The following is a 25,983-nucleotide window of genomic DNA, read 5'->3' on the forward strand; positions in this document are numbered from 1 at the left end:
ATGTACAGTTCAAAAAGGACAAGGATGTTCTGGACCTGCAGCCACACCTCTAGTTAAATCTGCTTAGTAAAGAATAAAACACTTGGCTGCATGATGTGTTTTGTGACACAAAGCAGGATTACTAAAACACCTCCTAGAAAGAATCAAGCGTTGTGATATTATAAATGTTAATATCCACACACAAATAGAAAAACAGACACACAAACACACAAGCTGTGTAACTCAGCACTGCTTTAATACAGACAGTTTATACATGAGGTATGTATGTACACTCATACAGAGCTTTGTACAAAACACACAGAGCTTAATAAATATTTAACACAAATACTACGGGACATAATGATATGGCTAATCTCTCTCTCTCTCTCTCTCACTCACTCACTCACTCACTCACTCACACCTCTGAGAATTCATGTTTAATGATATTTGTGTTAATCGGTCTGTTTCAATATGGTGTTCAGTGACTGCACCTGCACTGATCCACAGACAGAATGGACTGGATTTAATTTAATCACAGATCTTTTGGAGTTTTGTTTTAGACAGTCTGTCTACGACTCCCATGTTATAACACTTTTTTCAGTTCCTGATGTGCATTCAGCATGTTAGGGGGAAAAAACATTCCACATGAGAAGCCAGTCCTTGCAGCAAATTTTTTGAATCGTTGTGTTCACTGGACACTCAGTGGAGGTTTGGTTAGTGGTCAAGTATAATTACAGACTTTAACATCCTGCACAGCAAGATGCACCGCAGCACAGTTCGCCTCAAGAGTTCATGACTTCTATTTCAACTAAGGAATGCTTATTCAAACTACAGACACTTAACGTTCAAGCCCCAACGTTAACCCTTATATCCTGATGCTGACACAAACCCCCAACACTGATATGACATTTTTGTTGTTTTTTTTGCTGTGTAGCTCTCTCTCTCTCATTCACTCACACACACACACACACACAGGTAGATTGTGGTTGTATCTGTTGGACCAGTATATTTATCACATGATCATTACTTGATTGTCATGACGCTGTGTGGTTCGATTAGCAAAGTGTTTCCTGAAAAATATTTCCTGATTTGTTGTTAGGTTTTTTTTTTTGCTAATGGCTAATTATAACAGCACAGTTTCCAATTTCACTTTCATAAGTCGGTAGCCCTTTGATTACTGATGGCTCTTATTTATCACTCCATTCCTCCTTCTAACACACACACACGCGCGCGCACGCATGCCCACACACACACACACACACGCGTGTGCACGCATGCCCGCGCACACACACACACACACACACACACACACAGGCTGGCAGTAGAAGTTGATGTCCCAAACGTGAAATGAAGGCACTGAGCTGAGCAATGATTTGAGTGACATCACTGCACTGGTCCCTGTGAACTGATTGCTGTGCTGAGACTGGTCCCGCCCCTCTGAGTTTGTGATTGGCTTGGAGAGTCTAAGCCTCACTGGCCGTACTGTTACGATTCAGATCTCGGATTCCCTGCAGGATTCGCTTCATGTGACCGACCTTCGTTACACCCAGGTCCTGAGAGAGACAAAGGGGACACAGTGAAAATCTAGAGCTCAGCATAATGTGGACTACACACACACACACACACTTACCTTTAGGTCTCTTCTCTCTAGATGCTGCAGTTCAGGTCCACGCACGTCATGCCTGATAAAGATCTCTTTATATTCTGACAGACACAGCTGCTCCAACCAGCATGCCACTTCTTCCACTCCCCACTGATTCACTGCACACACACACACACACAATACATAATGCACACTATCCCACACAATTTTAAACACTTTTCTAATCCAATCTTTTGTAATCTAATCTAATTCTGAGGTAAACATGGTCACTGTAAGGTAAATAAGAGGTAGTTACTGTGGTAATTATCACGGTAGTTCTTAGGCAGTAATGATAATTGTGAGGCATTTCTGAAATAAATCTGAGGCAAGTGGTATATGTGAGGTAAATCTGTGGTGACTAGTATTTCTGAGGTAAATCTGAGGTGACTAGTATTTCTGAGGTAAATCTGAGGTCACTAGTATTTCTGAGGTAAATCTGAGGTAAATCTGAGGTCACTAGTATTTCTGAGGTAAATCTGAGGTGACTAGTATTTCTGAGGTAAATCTGAGGTCGCTAGTATTTCTGAGGTAAATCTGAGGTCACTAGTATTTCTGAGGTAAATCTGAGGTCGCTAGTATTTCTGAGGTAACTGGTATTTCTGAGGTAAATCTGAGGTGACTAGTATTTCTGAGGTAAATCTGAGGTGACTAGTATTTCTGAGGTAAATCTGAGGTGACTAGTATTTCTGAGGTAAATCTGAGGTGACTAGTATTTCTGAGGTAAATCTGAGGTGACTAGTATTTCTGAGGTAAATCTGTGGTGACTAGTATTTCTGAGGTAAATCTGAGGTGACTAGTATTTCTGAGGTAAATCTGAGGTCACTAGTATTTCTGAGGTAAATCTGAGGTCACTAGTATTTCTGAGGTAAATCTGAGGTCACTAGTATTTCTGAGGTAAATCTGAGGTCACTAGTATTTCTGAGGTAAATCTGAGGTCACTAGTATTTCTGAGGTAAATCTGAGGTCGCTAGTATTTCTGAGGTAAATCTGAGGTCACTAGTATTTCTGAGGTAAATCTGAGGTCGCTAGTATTTCTGAGGTAACTGGTATTTCTGAGGTAAATCTGAGGTGACTAGTATTTCTGAGGTAAATCTGAGGTAACTGGTATTTCTGAGGTAATGTCAAGTAACTATGGTTACATTAGTAATTCATAATTTCATATTTTATAACTTATGAATTCTCTGATGTTTTAGAGGTAACTGGTGTAAATCTATGGTAATTTTACAGTATGTAGCTAATCTGAGCTATCTCTATATACAATGTATGATATAACTTTACGGTAAATTTCAGGTAAATAATAATTAATTCTGGGGCAATTAGTAACAGGGTACCATGGGGCAATACGTACCAGGCATGTTGAGAGTGGTACACATCTCCCTGTTCTTGTTGTTCTTGTCCCTTTTAAATTTGGGAACTAGGCGGAATTTAGCACTTCTACTACGCTTGGAGAAATCCAAAGAATGTCCCTACACACACACACACACACACACACACACACAGGTAAAAAATTAGGCAGCTGCATGGTCTGTTAGCAATCACTAACTGTTTGCTAATTGTTATTGTGGTCACTGTGGCTAGCAATGTGCACCTTTGTGATTAGTGATGATTAGTGGTTAGTAATAGTTTGGTGTCTAGGTGTATGCTATTAGTAGGATTTAGTTGTTACAATGTATGTGGTTCATGACGTTTAGCAATTAGCACATCTATGGACTAATTGTTAGCTGTTAGCTTGGAAGTAAGCCTGTCGTGATTCTATGGCTATTTTGAGGTAATTGTGAGGTAACTATGGTAATGATTAGGTAAATGTGGTGATTATGGTAATTGTGAGGTAACTATGGTAATGATTAGATAAGTGTGAGGTGATTATGGTAATTAGGAGGTATGTCTAGGGGTAAGTGGTAATCAGTTTGTATGCGAATAGGTATACTATAGCACATTTAGAGCAGAAGATATATGGACTGATCTTTTAGCTGTTAGCTTGGAAGTGTATAGTGATTTATGCAGTTCTATGGTAATTAGCAGTGTTTCTGTGGCTTTTCTGAGGTATGGATTATTAGGTATATGATTGTTGTGAATTTATACATTTTGCGGAATTTATTAGCGTGTGTACCTCGTCGTCTGTCGGGTCGATGGCCGCGCTAATCCAGCTGATTTCCAGGAGTCTGCGCTGCTGCAGCGCGACAGATGATAAAGCACCAAGCAGTTGCTCCTTTTGTGGCGGGTCCAACTGCTGCAGGGCACAGAGAACTCACATCTCACACACACGTACACAGGAACAAGCTCACATGCTAACGTGCGTTTATGCTAACTACTTACCAAGCACATCTTTCCTGTGAGTAACAGCTCCGTCTCACTGTGCAGGGCTTTCACGTTACTGATCATCTGTAGCACTACGCTGCATGTCAGACCCTGCACACACACACACACACACACACTTATCACTGACTGGTATCAGTGTGCATATGAGGTATTTTATCAAATAAAACATACACACTCACCATGTTGTTCTTGGAGTTGGCATACACAGTGTCCATGGCTTTAGAGCTGGCGTTGACAGCGTGCGCTAATTCCTGCTCCATACTGGGGTGAGACTGAGCAATCTCCCTAATGCTGACAGACACACACACACACACACACACACATTTAACCTATGAGCCACACTGAACTCAAATGTTACTGAGTTCCACCAGTATAGTGATTAAGGTAGGAGTTCTTCTCCATGTAGTGACAAAGTACCAGACTGGAAAAAAATAGTGCTAGAAGTAAGCTCAGCTTGTGAGAGCAGTGCTAATCAAGTTGTGTGTTGGTGTTGTGTAATTTGTGTATACCTGTGAATTAGAGCTCCTGCAGTCTGCCCAAATATGCTGATCTGAGCCATTTCCTCCTCGGTGATGATCTCAGGCTGCACTGCATGCTGGGATACTGGTCGTGTAAAATCACACTTTTGCTTGTCTTCCCATGATTTCAGAGTATTCTCAAATGCCTACATACACACACACACACACACACATGCACAGAGTTAAAAGATGGCTTGACTTACCACTATGATACCTATGTTACGTGTGTGTGTGTTTGTTAGTCACCCTATCTCTGGTCAGTGTCTGTGTGCGGTTCTTGTGTAAGATCCTAATGAATCCTGGTGGCTGGATCCACGCTTCTCCATCCACCTGCACAGGAACCCCTTCATCACCAAGGATGGTGATCTTCACTGTACGGCACTGCACGCACACACACATGCGCACACACACACACACACACAACAGAATTAGTCAGACTTTATCATAAAAAGCAACATCCACCTCACAGGGACAGAGGATTAATACTATAGAATGAGTTTATACTCATGTAATTGTATGCTGTAAAATTGTGTAGTTAGAAATGTACAGTGTGGGTGTGTGTGTGAGAGAAAGAGAGAGAGAGAGAGAGTGTGTGTGTGTGTACCTGAGCTATTCGATGATGCTGTAGGTTGATAACTCGAGAAACTGCCATCTGCATGCTGCCAAACACGGCTACCACCTCCAGAATCTTGTCATCAAATGATGGAGCAGTGAATGTCTGCAACACATATGCACACACACACACACACACACTTCATATTCAGGTTTATACGTACAGCTAAAACTGTGAATCCTATATTAATTAAAGCATCTAAAGTAAGCATGTTCAGTTGCTGTGTGTGCGTGTGTCTGAGGAGTCACTCACATCATCCTCTTTGGTCCCTCCCCAAAAGTTTGTTCCTCCAGCATAACTGGGTATGTTCAGCACAGCAATGCCCTGAAGACTGGGCAGAGGAATGGGCCGTCCATCACACTACACACACACACACACACACACTTTATTAAAGACTGGATAGAGTAATAGGCCATTCATTACCAATTGCACACAAGCACGCACACACACACACACACACAAACAAACACACACACACACCTCCAGCAGCACTCTTTGCTCCAGGTTCCTGTAAGTTCTGTGAAGAAGCTCTTTGGTCCCCAATACACCGTACCACATCATGTTCTTAGTTCGGCTCCTGAACGAACACACACACACACACACAATTTCTATGATTCAGAAGCTTCTCTGTGTAAAACATTTTGCTGGACCACACAACAAAATGTACATTTTCACCTATTAGTACTTCCTTTTTGCCACACCCTTTGTCATAGACAGTGGCAGAAAAAACTAGCATTTATCAGGGGTTCAAAATTACCAGTATAGAAACCAGTACAGTTTAAGGAAGAATCTAGGAATAGATCAGATGTCCTTGTGATGTGTGAATAAGCGTGTGTGTGTGCGCGCGTGTGTGTGTTTTCATACCTGCACTTCTCTGGATGTTCATCCCTCTTGTTATTGAAGTCCAGTGAGATTTTGGCATCCAGTCCAATTCCAAAGTAATTATTCATCACACACTTCTCTGTGTAACACTCCCTGTGCACACAAACATATAGATGATGTTTATATTTAAAAGAAAATACTTATAATAAATAATAAATAAATTATTAATAGCTAGTTCTTGCCAAGCAAAATGAGGAGACCATAGATGACCCACAAGCTTTGTGATGATACTCATGGAATGCTAACGCTGTGAAATCCCTACTAAAAGCTGACTGCCTGATGATTTTGAAGTAACCCAGACATGAAGCATGGCCACATCCAAATTTGTAGACATCCTAAACAAGCCTGGGTGAATCCAGCTGATATTTTACAGCTGGTTAAATTAAATAAGCTCTGCTCTTCAAGTGCTAATTAATGAGAAGAAGAAGAAGAATGATGATGATGACAAAGGCCACTCACAGGTTCTCCAGGTCACAGCTGAAGGGGTCGGCATTCACTAGCAGTCTGCTGATAACTGAACTGCTGGGGAGTGTGCCAGACATCCCTGCTACACACACACACACACACACACACACACAGGTTAGTTTATTACACTAAGCAGTGCTCTGGCCAACAGCTGTTGGGATTTTACTTGCTCATACTTGGGTAGAGAATCTTGGCGGTCAGCATGTTTTCTCGTCCTCCTGTCTGAGCAGGAAGTGATGCAGAGCTGCCCACTGATAAGCTGCCTTTAGCGATGAGCTTCTCACACGGAGCCTTACACACTGAGACAGAGAAAGGTGAGAGATTTTGGGGTTACAAACCATGCTGTGGTGTTGTGGAATTATGGGTATGGTGTAAAGAATGATGGGACACATGTGGTGTAAACTGTATGGTGTAGATTGGAATACCTCTCCTGAGATGCCGAGTTCTGGTGTTGTAAGATCTCAGAGACTCCTGATCTTCCTGATCTTCTTCCTCCTCCTCCTCTTCTTCCTCCTCCTCCTCATCCTCTTCCTGGGGACACACTGCACCGAACACTTCTTCCGTCTGAGCGTTCTGTTCGTCCACCGCTGGATGGCAGTAAGAAAAAAGTAGAGACAGAGCAAGTAAATATATACCTTTCTTGGTGTACGGTTAATAGGCAGTACAGTGTAGGGTGTACTGAGTGTGTATAGTATGTACTCTGTGTGTGTGTGTGTATACCCTTCTCTGTATGCTCTATAATCTGTCTGATGGCTTTCTTCAAGCTGTTGGCTCTCAGCATCAGCTGCTCTCTAGGTTTAAAGATTGTGGTAGGTGGGCGGGGTGAACAAGGAGGCGGGACTGCAAGTTTGACTGTGAGTGTGGCCTGGGGAACCTGTGACTCCCCTTCTTCCTGCTCCTCTGCAATAGTGGGCGTAGGCGTTGGCATGACAACAGAAGCCTGAGCTTCCTCGCTCAACGTCTTTAACAACGAGTCCAGCTTCTCTTTTAAGACTCCACACTGCAGCCAATCAGAACACCACAATAGTAACAGCCAATCAGAATCATTCTGTGCTTCAGCAAATCAGAACCAACCTCAGACCTTATCAGTTGATCTGTATCAGCTCGGAATAGACATTCAAGCAGAGTCAATCATAAACGACCTCAGATCCAGTAATCAGAATAGATCTACAAGTAATCACTGAACATCTCTGGATCTTAATCAGGCAATCAGACCTCACCTTTTTGGCCATGGTCTCCGATTCCTCAGAGTTCTCCGTGTTCTTCTCATACGCTCGACCCACTTTAGCCACAAAGTCCTTCACCGTTTCACACAAAACCCTACACACAGACACATACATTAATACACACATTACACATACACACACACACACATAAAATCCTTCAAGTGACTTACTTGGCAGAGTTGATCACTACAGAATGCTGATCTGAAGTAAGGATCTTGGAGAGATGAGCTGCAACCGAATCCTCATAGGTCAAAATGTGCTGCACCTGCAGCGGAAACAGCCAATCAGAAAAGATCATCAAGGGGCACAGCTACAGAAATTAAAAGGTAGTTATCGTAGAAATTCTAGATCTCCCTCTATCTCTCTCTACAGTACGCTAACAACTTAGGTGCAGCCAATCAGAGAGGAGCTCCTAAGCATGTCATCACCTCTGAATCATCACTGCAGTCCTCCGTTACCGTGGAGCTCGAGTGTTGCCGTGGAATCTTCGTCTCATACACCATGATGCTCCATCTAAGAGCAGGAAAATGTTATGTAAATGCATTATTAATACACACACACACGCACACACACACACGCACACACACACACACACCTGTCAAGCATCTTGGTGCTGGCTCTTTCAAGCTTCTCAAGGATCTGAGGAAGTTGTGTGTCATCATCACACGCCGACCCCCAGCCCAGAACTCGGGCCAGGTCATTTCCAGTTCCCAGTGGCAAAACACCAAGCTGACACTACACACACACACACATACACACACACACACACACACACACACACACACGATCACAAACTGATATATATGAACACACAGTGAAGCTGCATTAATGCCCAGCAGCCAGCAGAGGTCAGCACAGATTTGTTCACCACAGTGACCGGTTAGGGTTTGGACACACAATTCTGTGAAAAATACAGTGTGTGTAAATGTGTGTACCTGTTTGTGCAGCATCAGTGCGTCTATCTCAGACAGAACCCAGCCCACGCTGCCATCTCCTCCACACACCAGGATACGGAACGTATCAAACTTCTGAAAGAGACGCAGACTACACATGCACACACACACACACACTTTTAACATTCCCATGCTAAGAACACAGGTTCTATGTGGGTTGTACATGTATGTGTGTGTGTTACCCCAGGTGAGGTCCTCCGTTCATCAGATCAAACACCTGGGCCGGATTGAGCAGCTGCTTGAACCTGCGCAAGAACTTCACACCCTGATTATCTCCACTCTTACTGTTCACAAACACCAACAGGGGGCTGGTGCACGAGGGGGGGCACGACGCTTTCCAGAACCCTGTACACACACACCATTTACATCATATTGTTTATTAGCTGACGGCATGTCCTACGTTACGACTAAATGTGATTGGCCGATGGAGTTTTCTGTGTTAATACACAATGAAGCGATGTGATTGGCCGCTCACCATCTGAGTCGATGCTGTTGAGGGCAGTAGGAGGAATCACAGACACTTTACACTGACCGAGTGGACATTTAGTAGAGAGCTGATCCTTACACGCTGCATGCACCTGAAACACACAGATGTAACAGAATGCTTCTAAAATATCAGCTTATAAAGTATCAATATAAAGTCTAGCCAAAATTCTACTCAATAACAGCCTAATATTCCAGTCTGTAATCTCACGAATATCAAACATCTACTACTACATCTACTAGTAATAATAACCTATAATAATGATTAATTTTCCATTCTGTGAACTTCCCAAAACTCTTCACTATATCTCAATATTTAGTTATATAATTCTCGAATTTCCCCTTGTTCTATAATCTGCTTTAAAAAATTCAACTCTATAATCCCTAAAATTTCTGTTCAATTACCAAAACTTCCACTCTGTGACATTCTAACTTTGCTCTCTATAATCCCTGACATTTGGCTTCATAATCTCCCAAAGATCCACTCTGTAATCTCCTGATAAATTCCTATAATCTGCTAAAATTATAATCGCCAACGTTCTGTTCTTTATTTTCCATCATTTTATAATTGCTTAAATTTCTACTTTACAAAGATTATAAATTCAACTCTATAATCTAACACTCCTCAATCTTGTTAAAATTCTACTCTACATATATATATATATATATATATAGATAATCTATTATAATCTATAATCTCACAAAACTCATAAATGTCCATTCTAAAATCCACAAACCAGTCTGTAACATCAAAAAATTCTTTCTCCAAAAGCTCACTCTCACCCACTTACCATGGCTTTACACCAAAGGCAGCGCCAGTCTTGCAATCGGAGAACACTGCCACACGTTTTATCACACACACTGCACTTCGCACTAACAGGCAAGTTTCCCTCCAGCCACTGATGAGGCATAGAGATCTGAGAGACAGACAGAGAGACAGACAGACAGACGGTGTGATTGCTTGCAATGAGCCAGTTTTCAGCATTGTGTATCCTCACACTCTCACTCACCCCATCCTCATCCTCGATGATGTCCTTCCCGATGGACGCAAGTGTCGTCCATTTACAGTTATTCGTGGCTCGGACCGCACAGCGTTTATGAGCCTTAAACTTACACACTGCAAACAACACACACATGTATACATGTAAAACACCTGTGCTGACATTAGCTAGTAATATCACCATGGAGTATAATAATGCACACACACACCTTCACACGAGAGGCCATGTGACGTCACTCCACTCAGCGCCTCCCTGCAGACGTTGCAGTACGTGGGCCGAGCGTGAGAGCATGAGAACCAGTTGTGCATCCCAGAGAAATGGTCCATACTGTACTGAGAAGACTAACACACACACACACACACACAAATGGTTATGAACAGCTGGACCTTGATGGAGTTAATGATGCTATTTTTATCAAAGGGTTCTCTGAACCCATTTCTTGGCTTTTCCTCTCATCTTAAAGCCCATGTACATTGACATGCTATATTGTATGAGGCCTGATAACTAATCCCTAATAACCCTAGTGCCGCACGAATGAAACACAAAAAGGTAGAAATTAATGATAGCCAAGCAAACTGTGCACTAAAGTGATCACCATGAGGAGCTACAGCTTCTTCCTCCAGTGCAAATAATCTGATCAACATCATTACAGCGTAACATGAACTGGGCGCACACAAAAGTACTGGTTAGTGCTGAGCACTCGCATCACATCACATCACTTCTGTGAGTACAGAGTCCTTCTGAGAAAGCTTCCTTCGCTCAATAACCTCTACACTTTGCTCTGAGTCATGGCACAGTTTTAACAACCTCACTGACTAGAAGAAGAACGTTATAAAGTTCTTCTAAAAATCTAGTAGTGGCCTACACATGCTTTTCATAGCTACTGATTAAACCAGAACTTAAATCTGTACTGTGATATTTCTGACTGATTAAAACTCAAGAGGTCTAATCATTTCTCTACTCTATCAGTACCGACGAGTATTTAAAAACATACATAGCCTACAAGCTCACGAATCTCTGAACACTACAAGATTCTGCTCCTGCCAAACTGAAGCCAATCCTGATCCTACTCCTGACCTTGTGCTGTAAAGGAAAACACACACACACACATACACACCTCAAAATGCTCTCTGCTCTGTACACTCCTCAGAGCTGCCATCCACTCTTCCATCTCCTTCCTGTTCTCAGCACAAAGGATCAATCTCCTGCATGGAGTGATGATCTACAGAGAGAGAGAGAGAGAAAGAGAGAAAGAGAGAGAGAGGGAGAGAAAGAAAGAGAGAGAGAGAGAGAGAAAGAAAGAGGGGGGGGTTCAATACATTTAACTAAAACAGCTGGAACCACACAGTTCCACTACACATCAGAATTCCAACTGTGTGTGTGTGTGTGTGTGTGTAACAGAGTTGACGTCAGCTTCCACTTCCTGAGCCACTTACAAAGCCCCTCTGTTCCCACAGATAAAAATAACCTTAAGCTTTCCTCTCTCTCTCTCTCTCTCACACACACACACACACACACACACATCCCCTATGACCCATTAAGTGCACACTACTTCACCAGCACACACACACACTTCGACTTGAACAGCAAGTAAGGGTTTGTAGATTTGGGACACTTTTGTACCATGAAGCCTGTTTTCTGTAGAACGAATGCTCAGTCTAGTCATACGCATCACTTCCTGTACAACACTCTCTCTCTCTCTCTCTCTCTCTCTCTCTCTCTCTCTCTCTCTCTCTCTCACACACACATACACACACACATGCACACAGCTGGAAGCGGATACACACAGACGAAATCTCCACCCTGCTATTAAAACTAAATCAGTCCAAATGTCAAACTATAAATACACATCAAATACACACACACACACACACACACACAAAACAGCTTGAAACAATTTAAAGGAGACAGAGACTGATCAAAGCTGACTAGAAGAGGAGAAGTGTGTGTCTTACGGTGAAGCTGTTGTTGACGTTCTTGGTGCTGGACTCAGCCACACTGGCATCAGTCAAATCCACCTCATCGAAGATGATTGACTAAAAGGAAAAAATAAACACAAAATCAATTAACTCAATCAATCAACTAAATTAATCTGATATTTCACGTAAAATCACTCCATGCAGCATCACACTCCACATTTGTGATGTAACTACTTTATCGTCTCCACAGGATATCATGCTGCCGTGACGTTTATTTACTCCAGACAGGACAAGCTTTACATATTTTGCGTAGCAGATACACAACCTGACATCAGAGTATTTTACTCAGAAATACGCAGTCCGGTAAATATAGAGAGATTTTCTGCTCAGAAAAACTGCTTCTATTGTTCAGTCCCTATGACGGAGGACAACAGTCACGCATGTGTAGGATGCATGCCTGATTTTATAAAAGATGTCCGTCAGAATTTCCTCCACTGCTTGTAAAAATTGATAAATGACAGAAAGTGTTTTCATGACTGCCGCTGCAAACAAGCAGCTCCCAACCGCACGCTTGCAGAAATTATTATTATTAAATCCTGTCCCTTAGAACCTAAAATGGTGTCATGATGATTTTTATTCCACGCTCTTCAGTAGCTACAAGCTTCATCCTGTCTATATATATATATATATATACGTCTCTGGAGATGAGTCAGACCGGGTTCGTCTTTGGCCAGCGTTTCATCTACGAGCTGTGGGGTTTTTTTTTCGGCGCATGCCAGGACTTTCATTTTTGCTCAACACTCGGTCGTTTTCTGTATCGAGTAAAAATAGCTTCTACCGAACACCAGCTCTGGCTTTGTGTATGTGGTGCAGCAGGGGGCGGGGTTTAAGAAAGAGGAGAGCAATATACTGTAGGTTTAAATAAAAACACTAGCTCATACTGAAGTAGGTCAAATCGAATAAAAAAGAAAGCAGAAATAAAGAGTAATTAATAAAAGGATTATGGATTTGTCTACGGCTGCGTGTTAGAGAACAGAAGGTCGATCTGACCACAGCACGACTGCAGTTACAGCATCTAACCAGGCTTTCATTCATCAAGCAAGTGGAGCTTAACAACTGAATCTGAAACTCAACACCCACAAGACTCTCGGCTTTTTTTGCTTTACATTTTCCTTTGTTTTTTTTTTGTTTTGTTTTTTTCATTCAAATATTATTTTGGAATTAAATGTAAATATTAATGTAAATAGGAACAACTAGGAAAAACTATTATTTTTAAAAAGGTTCATCAATCATAAATTTCAGAAATCCTAAGTCTCTCTTTTTTTTTTAATTCAAATTCATTTTGTAAATATTTCATATATCAAATTTATGTGATATAAGTGATATAACAAAGGAGTACATCAGAGGGACGGCTCATGTTGGACATTTGAGGGACGATGTTAGGGAGGACAGATTAAGATGGTTTGGACATGTCCAGAGGAGGGAGAGTGAGTATATTGGTAGAAGAATGTTGGACAGAAAGAGGAAGGCCAAAGAGGAGGTATATGGATGGAATAAATGAGGATATGAAGCTAGTGGGTGCAAGTGTTGAGGATGCAGAAGACAGGGATAGGTGGAGAGAGATGATTCGCTGTGGCCACTCCTGAAGGGAAAAGCCGAAAGAAGAAGAAGTGATATAACAACATAACACATATATCAAATATCAATGTCAATATTACCTGTCCTACGCTCCTTTAACCCGAAACCCTGGGGAATGTGGCAGCTTAGTGGTTAAGGCATTGGACTACTGATTGGAAGGTTGTGATAGAGTCACAGTTACTGGGAACTGAGCAAATGCCCTTAACCCCCCATTTGGTCAGTTGTATAAAATGAGCTGAAAATGTAAGCTGCTATGGATAAGGGCATCTGCAAAATGCTAGAAATGTAAATGTAATGGTGTGACTGCTGAAACTTTTTTTTTTTTATTGCAAACTAAACAGAACTGAATAGATGTATTACATTTGAGAGTTTTTTAATCGATACACATTCTTTAACAATTTTCTCCTCCTTTATAGTGAAGAAGACATTTCATAAAAATACCATCATACTTTGATGCAGCACATCTGGTTTCCCAGCACATTGTTAGCTAAAATATTACTGTGCTACGTATTGAGTATCATAAAAAAAAATCACGTAATCTAACATGATGTTTTAGGTCATAATTTACCCAGAATGATTAGGGGTGCCAAAATTTTCGTTGTTAAAGTGTCGTCAGCATTAGAGCGCTACAATATGAGCACTTTAACATAGCTCTTTTTCCTAAAAAAAACAAACAAAAAACACACACAAAAACGAATCTAATTTTTAACACATATATTACACTAGACTCTGTGATGGACTGGTGACCTGTCCAGGGTGTATCCCTGCCTTTCGCCCATTGTGTGCTGGGATAGGCTCCAGCAGATCCCCATGACCCTAATTAGGAATAAAGCGGGTATAGAAAATGGATGGATGGATATTACACTAGCATTTGTGCTGAAAGCTCTGGGTAAAGTTTCACACAGCGAGCCTGAAGGATCTGGATCTAATCATCGCAACTCCTCGGTCTGCTGCAGTCCGCTCACAGTCAGAAGATAAAACCCTGCTGTTATCAGGTGGCGACTGTAAATTAACGCCCAGCTCAGACAGGAAGAAGAAGAAGGGAAAAAAACGTCTGGAAGATGAGCTCTATCAAGTGAAGCGAGTCGCAATTAGTGCTTGGCAATCTTCTTCATAACGTACATCACCTCTGTCAACAATGATGACCTACAGAACTGAATTACTTTAAAGAGAGTTTAATTAAGATGCCTATCGCTTTACAGATAGAGTGATAGAGCTTAGAGACACTGCTAAGAGCCAGCTCGATGGATAAAGAGTGGAAAGAGAGAACGTGAGAAGGAAAAACGGACTACAATATGATTCTGATTGGCTGGTACAGATACAGCAGCTTAATGGAAGTGGGTAACTCCAGAGGGATTTAGTTTACCCCATGGATGGAGCGTGAAGCTATCAGGTAAAGAGGAAGTAATCCTGATCGATGAAATGAACGATGTCAGGAGGTCGGCTGGTTATGATTTGCTCATTTAGTGATGTAGTCGTACTACAGCAATGACAACGTTATTTGTCAGAGGAAGAATCACCAGCGTTAGCGAGCTACAATATGAGCACTTTAACTTTGCTCTTTTTCCTCACAGCAATAAAACATTCAGCTTTCATGCCTCCGCCCCTTTCTTTATAAGGAGCAGGCTGCAACCAGCAAGTGTAAGTATTTTTGAGTCTGCATTAGCACATTTGAAAGCCTTGACCATCTACATCAGCTTAGACCTGTGTGTGTGTGTGCGTGCGTGCTAACCTTAGCAGTCTGAGCATAGTACAGTGTTCTCCCACGCAGTTTGAAGTAGCGTCTCTTCCACCGCTGAAAAGAGTTTGTCTGTTTCATCAGCTTCCCCTCTTTTAGCACCGTCTGTCTCACACACACACACACACAGACACAACTCAGATAAACACCGTGCACCATTAAGTTATTTTCAGAAATCTTAAACCATCACTGGGATTTCATCACGTTGCCATGACAACAATTTTCATGATCATCATTAAAGTACGAGACGTTCAGTTCTCCCAATCCTATTACAACCCACTAGCAAAGTTGTAATTACCAAGTCTTTACATTTAACTGTCCCACATTGTATTTTATTTATTTTTTTATCCGTTTAGAGTTACGTTCAATTTTCTAGAACATCCAGGAAGCAGTTTGGTCCTTGTTCTCATTGATCTGTGGTCAATGTTGGTATCAAAAATTGTTTTCCAAGGTTGCGGCAATTATGATCTGAAAGGATGGCCGTGTGTCTGTGTGTGTGTGTGTGTGTGTGTCACTCATTTCATTCGCAAAGCCTGATCCTTCACAGTTGTTGTCATGGATACAGCATGTCTACAGGATCTTCTCACATCAGATAATGTAATAGTTGACTGTTATAATTCAAGAAACTAGGACAAAAGAACTCTGAACTCACTGGTGTCTCTCTCTCTCTCTCCCTGTCTCTCTCTCTTTCACACACACACACACACACACACACACGCTTACTTATGGCAAAAACATGAATGTAACGAAGATATTACAGAAAAAGATCACTGTAACACACAGACCTGATCGCTGTACAACTCCATGTCCAGTATTGTCTGGGGATGCTCTCATAATACTGATAGCTTTCACTCTGTCTCTCTCTCGCGCTCTTTCACACACACACACACACCGCTTTTGGTTTCCGCTGACATTAAAGGCCATGCTAAAGCTTCTTAAAATGTGTGTCTAAGAATTCATGTGTGGTTTCACTCCATCGTCTATATGCATGCTACTGTAGATATGGGTGTGCTGACATTCTGGTCACACGCGCACACACACACACACACACCTCTTTCATCTCAGTGTCAGACCACTTGCACAAGAATTGATCAACAAAAAATGACCTTCTCTCTCTCTCTCTCTCTCTCACACACACACACACACAATTCCCAACTATATCTGACTCCAGTGTACCTCTATACTCTCTTACTCACACTCTCACACACACACCGAAGTTGTATGAGCAGTTATTTAAGAATGTGTGTGTGAGCATATATATATATATATATATATATATATATATATATATATATATATATATATATATATAAACACAATAGTAGTAGTATTAGTAAAGTAAGAGAATAAAGAAACTTTAAAAAAAAAAAATGGGTTAAAGTGGTTAGTTCATAGTTCGGCGATTCTGGTCTTTCTCCGCGAAACCGTTATCCTTTAGCGGGATGAAGAATGAAGACTAACCGCCAGACTGCATCCTATACACCGCCTTAGCACCCAGGAAAATCCGAGGCTTCTGCGGCCTGCACGGATCTCACTGGTGCGAAGTAACGGTCATTATAGCGGAGCCGCATCTCACAGCGGCGGCTGATCACAGCGGAACTGCGGCGGCTTCTTACCTTACTGCGGATCTGACCGGAAGTGGACACTTTGCGTATGAGTTTCTGCGGCGCGCCGGGCTCGTGCTCCGCGTCGCTGTCCGAGGACTCGTCCAGAGCGCGAGCTCCCTCCGCCAAGGCTGCCATCCTCACACACTCTCCCCGTGAGAAGAGCCGCGCGCTCGCACGGTCCGCTCACCGGAACATAGCGCCCACTTCCGGTCAACACGAGGACTGCAGAAAGGATTCAGGAGAGCACAGCGCCCACCTCCGATCAAAACGATCACTGGAGAAAGGCATCAAAAGAGCACAGTGCCCACTTCCGATCATTCACGGTACAAAAACTCAGAAGGAGCACAGGGCCCACTTCCGGTCAATATCAGTACTTGGGGGTGACTGATTTAACTATGTAGTGATATTTTATTCGTATATTTTAAATCACAAGTAACATTTTTATCCCACTCATGCTCACGAGGGTGTGTAAAATTAAACATAAGCAGACTAACTAGTGTAATCTTTTTCACGATTAAAATTGTATTATTGACTCATATAGTTTGCATGGATTACTGCACTTACATGTGGAATATACTTTAATGTTTAATGTTTGAGTAAATGTTTAGCAGAACGACTGTCATGGTGTGCAAATGGACATGTCCCATTATAAATATACAGTACCATTAAAAGTCAGTGGATTTATGCCAAACTACACGTTACTTACTGCAAAGGCCAGATGAATAACATCCTTAATACACTATGGCTGTGTCCAAAACCACACAAAACTGTTTTACTGACAAAAAAACCCACAATCTCTACATTCAAATCAGACGACCTATTCACTAAATCATTGCAGTGTGTGTGTGTGTGTGTGAGAGAGAGAGAGAGAGAGAGGATCAGAGAGAGAGAGAGAGAGAGAGAGAGAGAGGGTCAGAGAGTATGTGTTATATAATGTAATGTGTAATGTATCCCTGAAAATAGAAGGGTGTGTGTGAAACTGTAGCTGGGTGGGGATTGGGGACATGACCCTGCAATGCATGATGGGTAACAAAGCAGCGTGGGAGACACAAAATAAGGTTGAATAACCCTGGAAACAGGGTCAGGCGTGTATGTATGTGGATGTGGGTGGAGGCTTCCCCAAAAGCATCTTTTCTGTTACATTCATCCTTGGATTATACACCCACCAAAGTACCCAGGGCGTGGTAGTGTACAGGTGTGTATAAGTACAGACAGCTGGACACACACTCTGATGTTCAGCAGAGGAGGAAGAACAACAAAATGCTTCATCACTGGAACTTGGTAAGTCACTTGTGTGATGGCATTCATGTGGGCGTGGTTTGGGACAGGCCCACAGTGGAGTAACAATTAATAATGTGTGAATAGTTAAAGCAGATTTGTGTGTGTGTGTGTGTAGGTAACGCAGAGTGTGTTTCCCTTCACTTTCTGGTTGGTGTGTATCCGCTGTATGTCAGTGATGGAAGACCGCGGTCTTCCCCTAAACAATGACAGCTCAGTGCAGCTCGATCCAATGGGGGGCCAATGGGCAGAGTTTGGCCTTTTATACTGTGATATGATTCTTGAGGCTCCAGTGCCTCCTCCTGCTGATCAGGTGCCATGGTTCTGCACATGCTCACTGTGTCAAAGCAATAAAGGGGAGAAAGGAGAGAGAGGAGACCGTGGATTACCGGGTATTAAACACACACCTGTAGCCTAGATCTATGGTTCTCAAATTGGGGTCCTGGGACCATCAAGAGTCCGCAAAGCGGACAAAGGTTCCACAACTTGTTAGAGTAATAAAAATGACAAGCCACATTATCTAAGTTGTTATATTTACAGGTTAAAGCACCAAACCACTTTAGACCTAAAATGCATGTATAACTCAAATCATAAACAAACGTAGACAGAGTATGTGGTTAGACAAGTGATAGGTACTATCACAACCAATCAGATTAAACTATATTCAGATGCACCGTTAAGCTGTGCACTTGATAAGTGTGTGTGTTTTAACAGGAAATCCTGGAGTTCTGGGATTAAGGGGGTTGATAGGACCTCGTGGTACACAGGGATTTGTAGGACAGCAGGGACTGAAAGGTAAGATGAAAAGCCAAACACAATGACAAGGCACAAAGTAACTATAATATAATGAAGAAAAATCTACTCCTATACTGTATTTGCACACACATAGGTGAAAAAGGAGATGAAGGAATGAAAGGAGAGCAAGGCCCAATGGGACCAATGGGCCCTATAGGCGATCAAGGGGTCAAAGGTCAGTGAAAATGAAACTTGTGCTTGAATCTTCTTAACACACTTTGTACATGAGCCTTCATAATACCCATGTGTGATTTATCAGGTGATAAAGGGGATCGTGGTGAGGATGGCATGGTTGGTGAACCGGGTCAAAAGGGAGAAGATGGTCAGTGTCCACTGGGCTGTATCTCACTTCCTGGTCCTTCAGGTGAACCGGGTCTTCCTGGTCCAGTCGGATTACCTGGGTTACTTGGGCAGGATGGAGCTCCTGGTGCTAAAGGTCTGAAGGGTGATCCAGGCATAGATGGAACACCAGGCACACCTGGATTTCCAGGGAATAAAGGTGAACCAGGCAAGGAGGGAAACTGCTCATGTAAGGATGGACAAAAAGGTGAAGTGGGACTTGAAGGATCTAAGGGCACTAAGGGAGAGCTAGGTCAGATGGGGCCTCAGGGTGTTGCAGGGCAGAAGGGTTCTAAAGGAGAAGCCGGGGAGATGGGATTGATGGGAATGCCTGGTCCTTGCAGCCCAGCCATACAATCTGCATTCTCTGCAGCACTAAGATCATCATTTCCAGCTGCCAATCAGCCAGTAGTGTTCGGGCGTATCATCTATAACCTGCAGCAGCACTACAACCCGAGCACAGGTGTGTACACAGCACCGGTCAATGGCACCTATGCATTTAGCTTCCACTTGACCGCCTCCACCCGCAGCTTGAAGGTTGGACTCTTCTGGAACTTCCAACCCGTGGTGAAGAGCACACAAACATATGAGTTAGGCTCCGTCTCCCAGCAAGTAATGCTACACCTGAGCTTAGGGGATCAGGTGTGGCTCCAGGTGAAGGACATTGTCAGTAATGGGATGTTCACAAGCTCTGAGGCCAGTAGCACCTTTAGTGGCTTCCTGATTCAACCTGACACCTGTGACATCATCATGGGCCGTGAGCTTCCTCCACCAATCATCAGAGGGGAGTACACCTGGGGGGATCCAGACCCCACCCTAAGCCCTAATGTCTAGACACTACCGACTAATCCATACCCAACCTGTACCCATATTCTTAGAAGAAAAACTTGTAATTGGAGATTTATGAGGAATTTACAGAATGTACAGCTGGAAACACATTGAGAATTCTACCTAGACTCCTACTCACTAATCCTGGTCCCTACATACTAAGCTCCCTACACCCTAGAACCTACATCCTAAAGAAGAACTCACACCTAAATAATTCACCCAGAGACCCTGCTCTTAGAAGAAATACCTCTTAAAACCATTAAATCTGAAGGGGATTTATGAATGTACAACTGGAGACAGATTGAGATGCCCACCTAGGTGCTGAATCACTAAACCTTCCCTCTACACCCTTAACCCTACAGCCTAATTCAAACCTGAACATTGTAGTACAAACCAGTCCTCTTTACCAGAACCCATTGACAATCAAAAAATGTTGGAGTAGTTCAGCACAATGTGGAAGACCAAACCTGCTCCCTGAATGCTAATCCAACCTGAAATCACTCCTCCTACCCTAAACCAAAACTATTCACCCTACACCCCTAGATTACTGAAATTGTACATCTGATTAAATGTAACTTAATCAAATGAAATGTTCTCCAGAGGTTTTGTATGTGAAATATTTTAACATTATTAGGAATCATTATTTTGTTGGTGAACAGAACATTCATTAAAATTAAATACTTTTTTGATTAACAGCATTTAAAGTGTGTGTCACTGTTATTGACTCAATGTATACTTTAGGGATGTAGCAGAATATGAGGCTGATGTCTGTTGGGACTGACTGGGTTCCTAAGAGATGTAACTTATGTGGTCAAACAAAAATAACCCTATGTGGTTGAGGAAATGTCAGAGGCTGAGTTCTAACTCTGGCTTTTCCAGTGTTTTCCCATGTCTTTGGAGGCATAGTGGTAGTGTTCATATTTAATTAAAAAAATACAGTTTAGGCCACACACACTTTGAGTTTGACTTCAAATAAACAAGCAAACACAGTATAAAGGTATAGTCACTAAATTAGGGCTAACTCTGGACTGGTCTCCAAATGTTCTCTGGATTGACTTGGTTTTTGGATTTGACTCCTTTGTCTTGGACTTTGGTCTCACTAAATATGAACATGGTTTGATCGAGAGTTTGTCTAATCATCTAATATCCTCGACCCCCTTCACACTCGGTCCAGACCTGATCTTGGCCAGTCTTAGTCCCCTACATTAACGTAACCTTTATTCAAGCTATGTAAAATATTGTACCTGGAACAAATAGATGTGTGTGTTTGTGTGTGTTGTTCTGGGTTGCGTGCATGCAAGTGCCATCTGATCCATCAGTTTGTGTAATCTGGTAAGCAGCAGGTGTTTCCATTGTTAGATCTGTGTAGAGATAAGAGTGTATCACAGCATCACTGTGTGTCTTTGTGTGTGTGTGTTGGGGTGTGTCTATACTCCTGAGAATATATGAGAAGGTGTGTGTGTGTGTGTGTGTGTGTTACACCAAGACCTCCTATTTTTACTCCTCCCTATATATCTATATATTTATGATATATAAATAAACCAGCTGTATAAATATACAGTAGTGTATATCATATATATCCTTAAGAATCACATTATTAGGCTCAGATTATGTGGCGCATCTATCATACAAATACCCATGTGTGAGTTGTTACTATAGAAACAACGTACAAAAAAGAGTACCGATTATTATCTCTCTCTCACACACACTGGTATGTAAACTGTATTCTTAGTATAATGTTACAATGCTGAAAGTCTGAAAGTCACAGCAAAAAGAAACGAAAGAAAGATTTGAATGCATATGTATGGTATACTACAAAATAAATCTGCTTCAGTTACACACTAATTTTATTTGTTATTTAAAATTGCTAGACAGATGTCGAGTAAACAGAGATCACAGAGATCACTAGCACCACTATTCCTTCATTCACCCAGCTAATACACCTTCACGCTATAATAAACTCTATAACACTGTAATAAACACTGTATAGTAAATATTGAGTCCCGGAAAAGAGATGACCGAAGTCTCACGAGTCCTCGGCAGATTCGTCGTCGTCGCCAACAACGCCTTTGAGATACGAGCGCTTAAACTCCTCAAACACCATGTCTGTGTCCTCACTACACACACACACACACACAAGGAAGCAATCAGACATGTGTTAGAGCACTAAAGTAATCTACAGTAGTAACTCTAACATTCAGATTTTACTCCATGATGTTGTTTTGAAAGCAAACAGCTAATTTTACGCTGATAAAGCATAATTTCCAGTTAGTCATGCTGTGTCTGAATTAAAGCAATCGTGTTCGAACTAAAATTTCCCAAAGCATTGCCATGATACCGTGTGTCTGTCACGTTAAAACTATATGAAACAACGGCCTCGGTTACAAACAGTGAAGGCTGTGATGTCAGAATTGAACTGGATTAAATGGATTTACTGGAACGTCTCATATCTCATACATCAACTAGTACCTATCAAGGCTACTTATATAACTGTGCTGCTATTTAGCCTTTCAAAATATTATTAACATTTTAAAATCATATCTCAAATCTCGAACTTTAATTTCTTTATTACTGGCAGCCTGATTTCTGCTCTTAAATGAGCAACAGGTTTGCGTTTTGGGCATAGAATTAGCATAAAATGTGTAACTAAGGCCTTCTAAGAATTCATTTAATATTTATTTTTTTAATTTAACTTAGACTATAGTGTCTAAGTGACTTCATCAATCAGAAAATGTCACGGAAAAAAAAGAAAATAGAAAATAGATATTTCTCCATCATAATTCAGATGATTGAATATGTTACTTGAGGAATGTTCCATTCAATGTTTTTTTTTAAACCACTATAATGTATAATAAATAACTTGTGAAAAAGGATGTTTAAGTGTTAAATGGATTCTGACATTAATGCAAAATTATGGGATTTTATTTCTTTCTTTATTTTTAAAATATTTTTAATACAAAATACCACCCCAATCATAAAATAACCTGTCCCTGGAAGTCCCTGGAAATGGCACCCACTAGCTAACTGCCAATGTTGCCAGATTGGGCTGGTTTTTGATGCAGATGTGGCTTTTTATTTTTTACTAGAAACATTATATATTATTAATTTTCTATTCAAACAAACTTTACAATAAAGTGTAATGTTGACGTTTTAATAATATGGTTCAATTTAGCCAATAAGGTTCAGTTTAACTGTTTATTATTGTATTAGTTATCACAGTATGCATTTTTGGCTGGTATTTGTTTTTAAATGGGAGGATTTTGTAGTAGTAGTTGGGCTGGAAATCTTCAGTACAATCTGGCAACCCTGCTCACTGCTCCCTGAAGCATAAGCACAAGCTTGTGGTATAAAAGTAGCACATTAGCATCATTGGTGCAACCCTAATGTTGATGATTCCATCATTATTTCACACAAATATTAATTGTGAATGTATTACGGCTTAAAAATCCTGTCAGAAATCATGTTAGCTCATGTAAGCTAGCTGCCTAGTGTCAGGCACCACTGAAGTACTGGACTGAAGCACTGACTGAAGTAGCATTTAAATTATTTTTTTTTTTTGTTTTTTTTACACTAATTATTGCTCACCTGTCTTTAACTGTTAAATCCCAGAGAAGAAAAAATGAGAAAAACAACAACAACAACAAGATTTTAGTCAATAATTAAAAATGACCGTAATATTCAGACTGATAAAGCAGAAACAAACCTAGCACCTAGGCTACTTGATAATGCTATACACAGAGAACCTAACAGGAGTAATGGCTGATGGGGAAAGCTAAGAGAATGGATAACAAAAGAATTCAAACAGAAACATCTGTTAAAGGAAGGAAAGGTCACAGGTTGATAAAAGGAAATGGTACAATTGATTCCTAACAGTTAACAGGAATGATAACAGAGAGCAATATTTCTTTTCTAGAAGGAGATGGAAAAATTTCCTGTAGTTCCATTAAAGCTAAACTCCCTCCTGACATGTGAGATGTTAGCGGTTGTGTTGCTGATAATTTGTTAGTATCTGCTATATTTTTTGTTATTCCTGTGAAACAGTAGTGCAGTAGTGTGGGGCAGTAGTGGCTCAAGTGGTTAAGTTTAAGGCCCTGGGTTGTTGATCAAAAGGGTGGGGTTCAAGCCCCAGCACTGCCAAGCTGCCACTGTTGGGCCCCTAAGCAAGGCCCTTGACCCTCTCTGCTCCAGGGGTGCTGCATCATAGCTAGCCCCTGCGCTCTGACCCCAACTTCCTCAGCTAGGATATGCAAAGAAAAGAATTCCGCTGTAATGTATGTGTGGCGATAATAATAAAGAAGAAAGAGAGGTTAGCGGTTGTGTTGCTGCTAATTTGCTAGTAGCTGCTATATTTTTGTTATCCCTGGGAGAAGTTAGTGGTTGTGTTGCTAATAATTTGTTAGTAGCTGCCGTATTTTTGTTATTCCTGTGAGAGGTTAGCGGTTGCGTTGTTGCTAAGTTGTTCTATGCGCGATGGCGTAGACAGTGGAATTAAAGCTAGCTAACACAAAGCATCAGTCTCTTTCTGTAGAGATGAGGGCTAAATCTTACTCCACCGCTATCAGCAGGTAGCCGAACACAATTGTGGGTAATGTGGCTAAACAATGTGAAAATAGAGCAGATAAAAAACTTTTTTTTTTTTAAATCATAATTTTATTACAGAATAAATCTCAGATGCTGCTAAAGAACACATTTTAATCATAAAAATGAATATTCAAGTCGTTTTTAATGAATGTCAAAAGCAGGTGAAAATAGTATATAATATATCTGATTAGCTCACCTTCCTCAGGTTTAGGATGCATGAGGAGAAACGGCACCTCCACAGCAACCTCACTATACACACACACACACACACACACACACACACAGACTTATTTTAGAAACATTTAAATCCTAAGGCTAAAATCGTTATGTAAAATAAAATCTGAACATACCTCGAGCCGATCATGCTGGAAAGCCCAAAGCAGAACTTTTATTTGACACGGATCTTTACCAGCTATAACAAACTCTATAACATTGTAATAAACTCTGGGTAATAGCGAATTACAGCATTAGTCTTTGTGATTGCTAAACACACAATACACACACTCACCCAGCTGCACTGCCCCTGACCACCACTCTGTAGGTCACCAGTATACCCAAAATCTCCTTCAGCACCTCCGCCTTCACTCTGTACACACACACACACACACACACTTCGATAACTGTCTTGTAACATTTATCCATATTTTGCTCAAGTGTATCAAAGGTCCTTTACTTATAGCCTTTAGGGCTATAGATTCCTACTCTTTGACATTAGGTACCATAGACTATAGAATGGTTATATCCTAACCCTTAGCATTTAGGGCTTTTGTTTGTTTGTTATTTTTTTAGTTTAGAGGTTGTAGCCTTTTGTCCCAGTGCTTAGCCTTTTAGATATTACAGACCGAGCCATACCTGCACTGTTACTCTTTAGGGCCCTTGTTCTTTTAGGATCCTTAATCTTTCACCCTTAGTATTTAGGGCCCTTAAAGCTTTGCTGTTAGACATTACAGTCATACAGTGCCTTGCAAAAGCATTTATACACCTGGAACTTTTCCACATTTTGTCACGTTGCAATCCACAGTCATAAATTTTATTGTGATTTTATGTGATGGACCAACACAAAGTGGCAAATAATTGTGAAGTGGAAAATAAGTGAAATAATTTTTTTTTTTTTTTTACAAATAAATATCTGAAACGTGTGGTGCACATTTGTATTCAGCCCCCCTGAGTCAATTCTTT

The 25,983-nt window shown here is 41.3% G+C and overlaps 3 protein-coding genes across 5 annotated transcripts in view; 1 reads left to right on the forward strand and 2 right to left on the reverse strand.

The window, feature by feature from the left end:
- Positions 1-222: 222 nt before the first annotated feature.
- LOC131367821 (diacylglycerol kinase delta-like) lies at positions 223-17,178 on the reverse strand. 3 transcript variants are annotated; one of them, XM_058413358.1, is made up of 30 exons: positions 16,993-17,178; positions 15,371-15,481; positions 12,037-12,117; positions 11,199-11,303; positions 10,290-10,422; positions 10,091-10,197; positions 9,872-9,997; positions 9,073-9,175; positions 8,780-8,942; positions 8,580-8,688; positions 8,240-8,379; positions 8,073-8,157; positions 7,815-7,909; positions 7,639-7,738; positions 7,139-7,418; positions 6,844-7,005; positions 6,595-6,717; positions 6,413-6,497; positions 5,936-6,046; positions 5,552-5,648; positions 5,324-5,431; positions 5,063-5,176; positions 4,705-4,839; positions 4,450-4,604; positions 4,120-4,231; positions 3,938-4,030; positions 3,732-3,851; positions 2,970-3,087; positions 1,610-1,740; positions 223-1,532 (listed from the first exon to the last, which is right to left on the reverse strand). In XM_058413358.1, exons 1-30 carry the CDS (start codon positions 17,116-17,118, stop codon positions 1,443-1,445), a joined length of 3,618 nt encoding a protein of 1,205 aa, XP_058269341.1. In that variant the 5' UTR covers positions 17,119-17,178; the 3' UTR covers positions 223-1,442. The 3 variants fall into 3 exon arrangements, with proteins under 3 accessions (XP_058269341.1, XP_058269340.1, XP_058269342.1); XM_058413357.1 differs by having other exon boundaries at positions 6,413-6,500; positions 16,993-17,177; XM_058413359.1 differs by having other exon boundaries at positions 6,413-6,500; positions 15,371-15,485; positions 16,993-17,120.
- An 862-nt stretch (positions 17,179-18,040) lies between these two features.
- LOC131367826 (collagen alpha-1(X) chain) lies at positions 18,041-20,879 on the forward strand. Its single transcript, XM_058413372.1, has 5 exons — positions 18,041-18,264; positions 18,380-18,653; positions 18,976-19,056; positions 19,151-19,231; positions 19,316-20,879. Exons 1-5 carry the CDS (start codon positions 18,244-18,246, stop codon positions 20,227-20,229), a joined length of 1,371 nt encoding a protein of 456 aa, XP_058269355.1. The 5' UTR covers positions 18,041-18,243; the 3' UTR covers positions 20,230-20,879.
- Positions 20,880-22,249: 1,370 nt separating this feature from the next.
- Positions 22,250-25,983, reverse strand: part of sagb (S-antigen; retina and pineal gland (arrestin) b) — an 8,250-nt gene continuing 4,516 nt past the window's right edge. Inside the window, exons 11-15 of the mRNA XM_058413993.1 lie at positions 25,313-25,390; positions 25,155-25,169; positions 25,001-25,053; positions 23,809-23,818; positions 22,250-22,340 (exon numbers count right to left, since the gene is read on the reverse strand). Of these exons, the coding sequence (XP_058269976.1) occupies positions 22,250-22,340; positions 23,809-23,818; positions 25,001-25,053; positions 25,155-25,169; positions 25,313-25,390 (247 nt within the window). The remainder of the gene's footprint in view (positions 22,341-23,808; positions 23,819-25,000; positions 25,054-25,154; positions 25,170-25,312; positions 25,391-25,983) is intronic.

Source organism: Hemibagrus wyckioides, linkage group LG17, assembly GCF_019097595.1.
Source record: "Hemibagrus wyckioides isolate EC202008001 linkage group LG17, SWU_Hwy_1.0, whole genome shotgun sequence".
Classification (NCBI taxonomy): Eukaryota; Metazoa; Chordata; class Actinopteri; order Siluriformes; family Bagridae; genus Hemibagrus; species Hemibagrus wyckioides.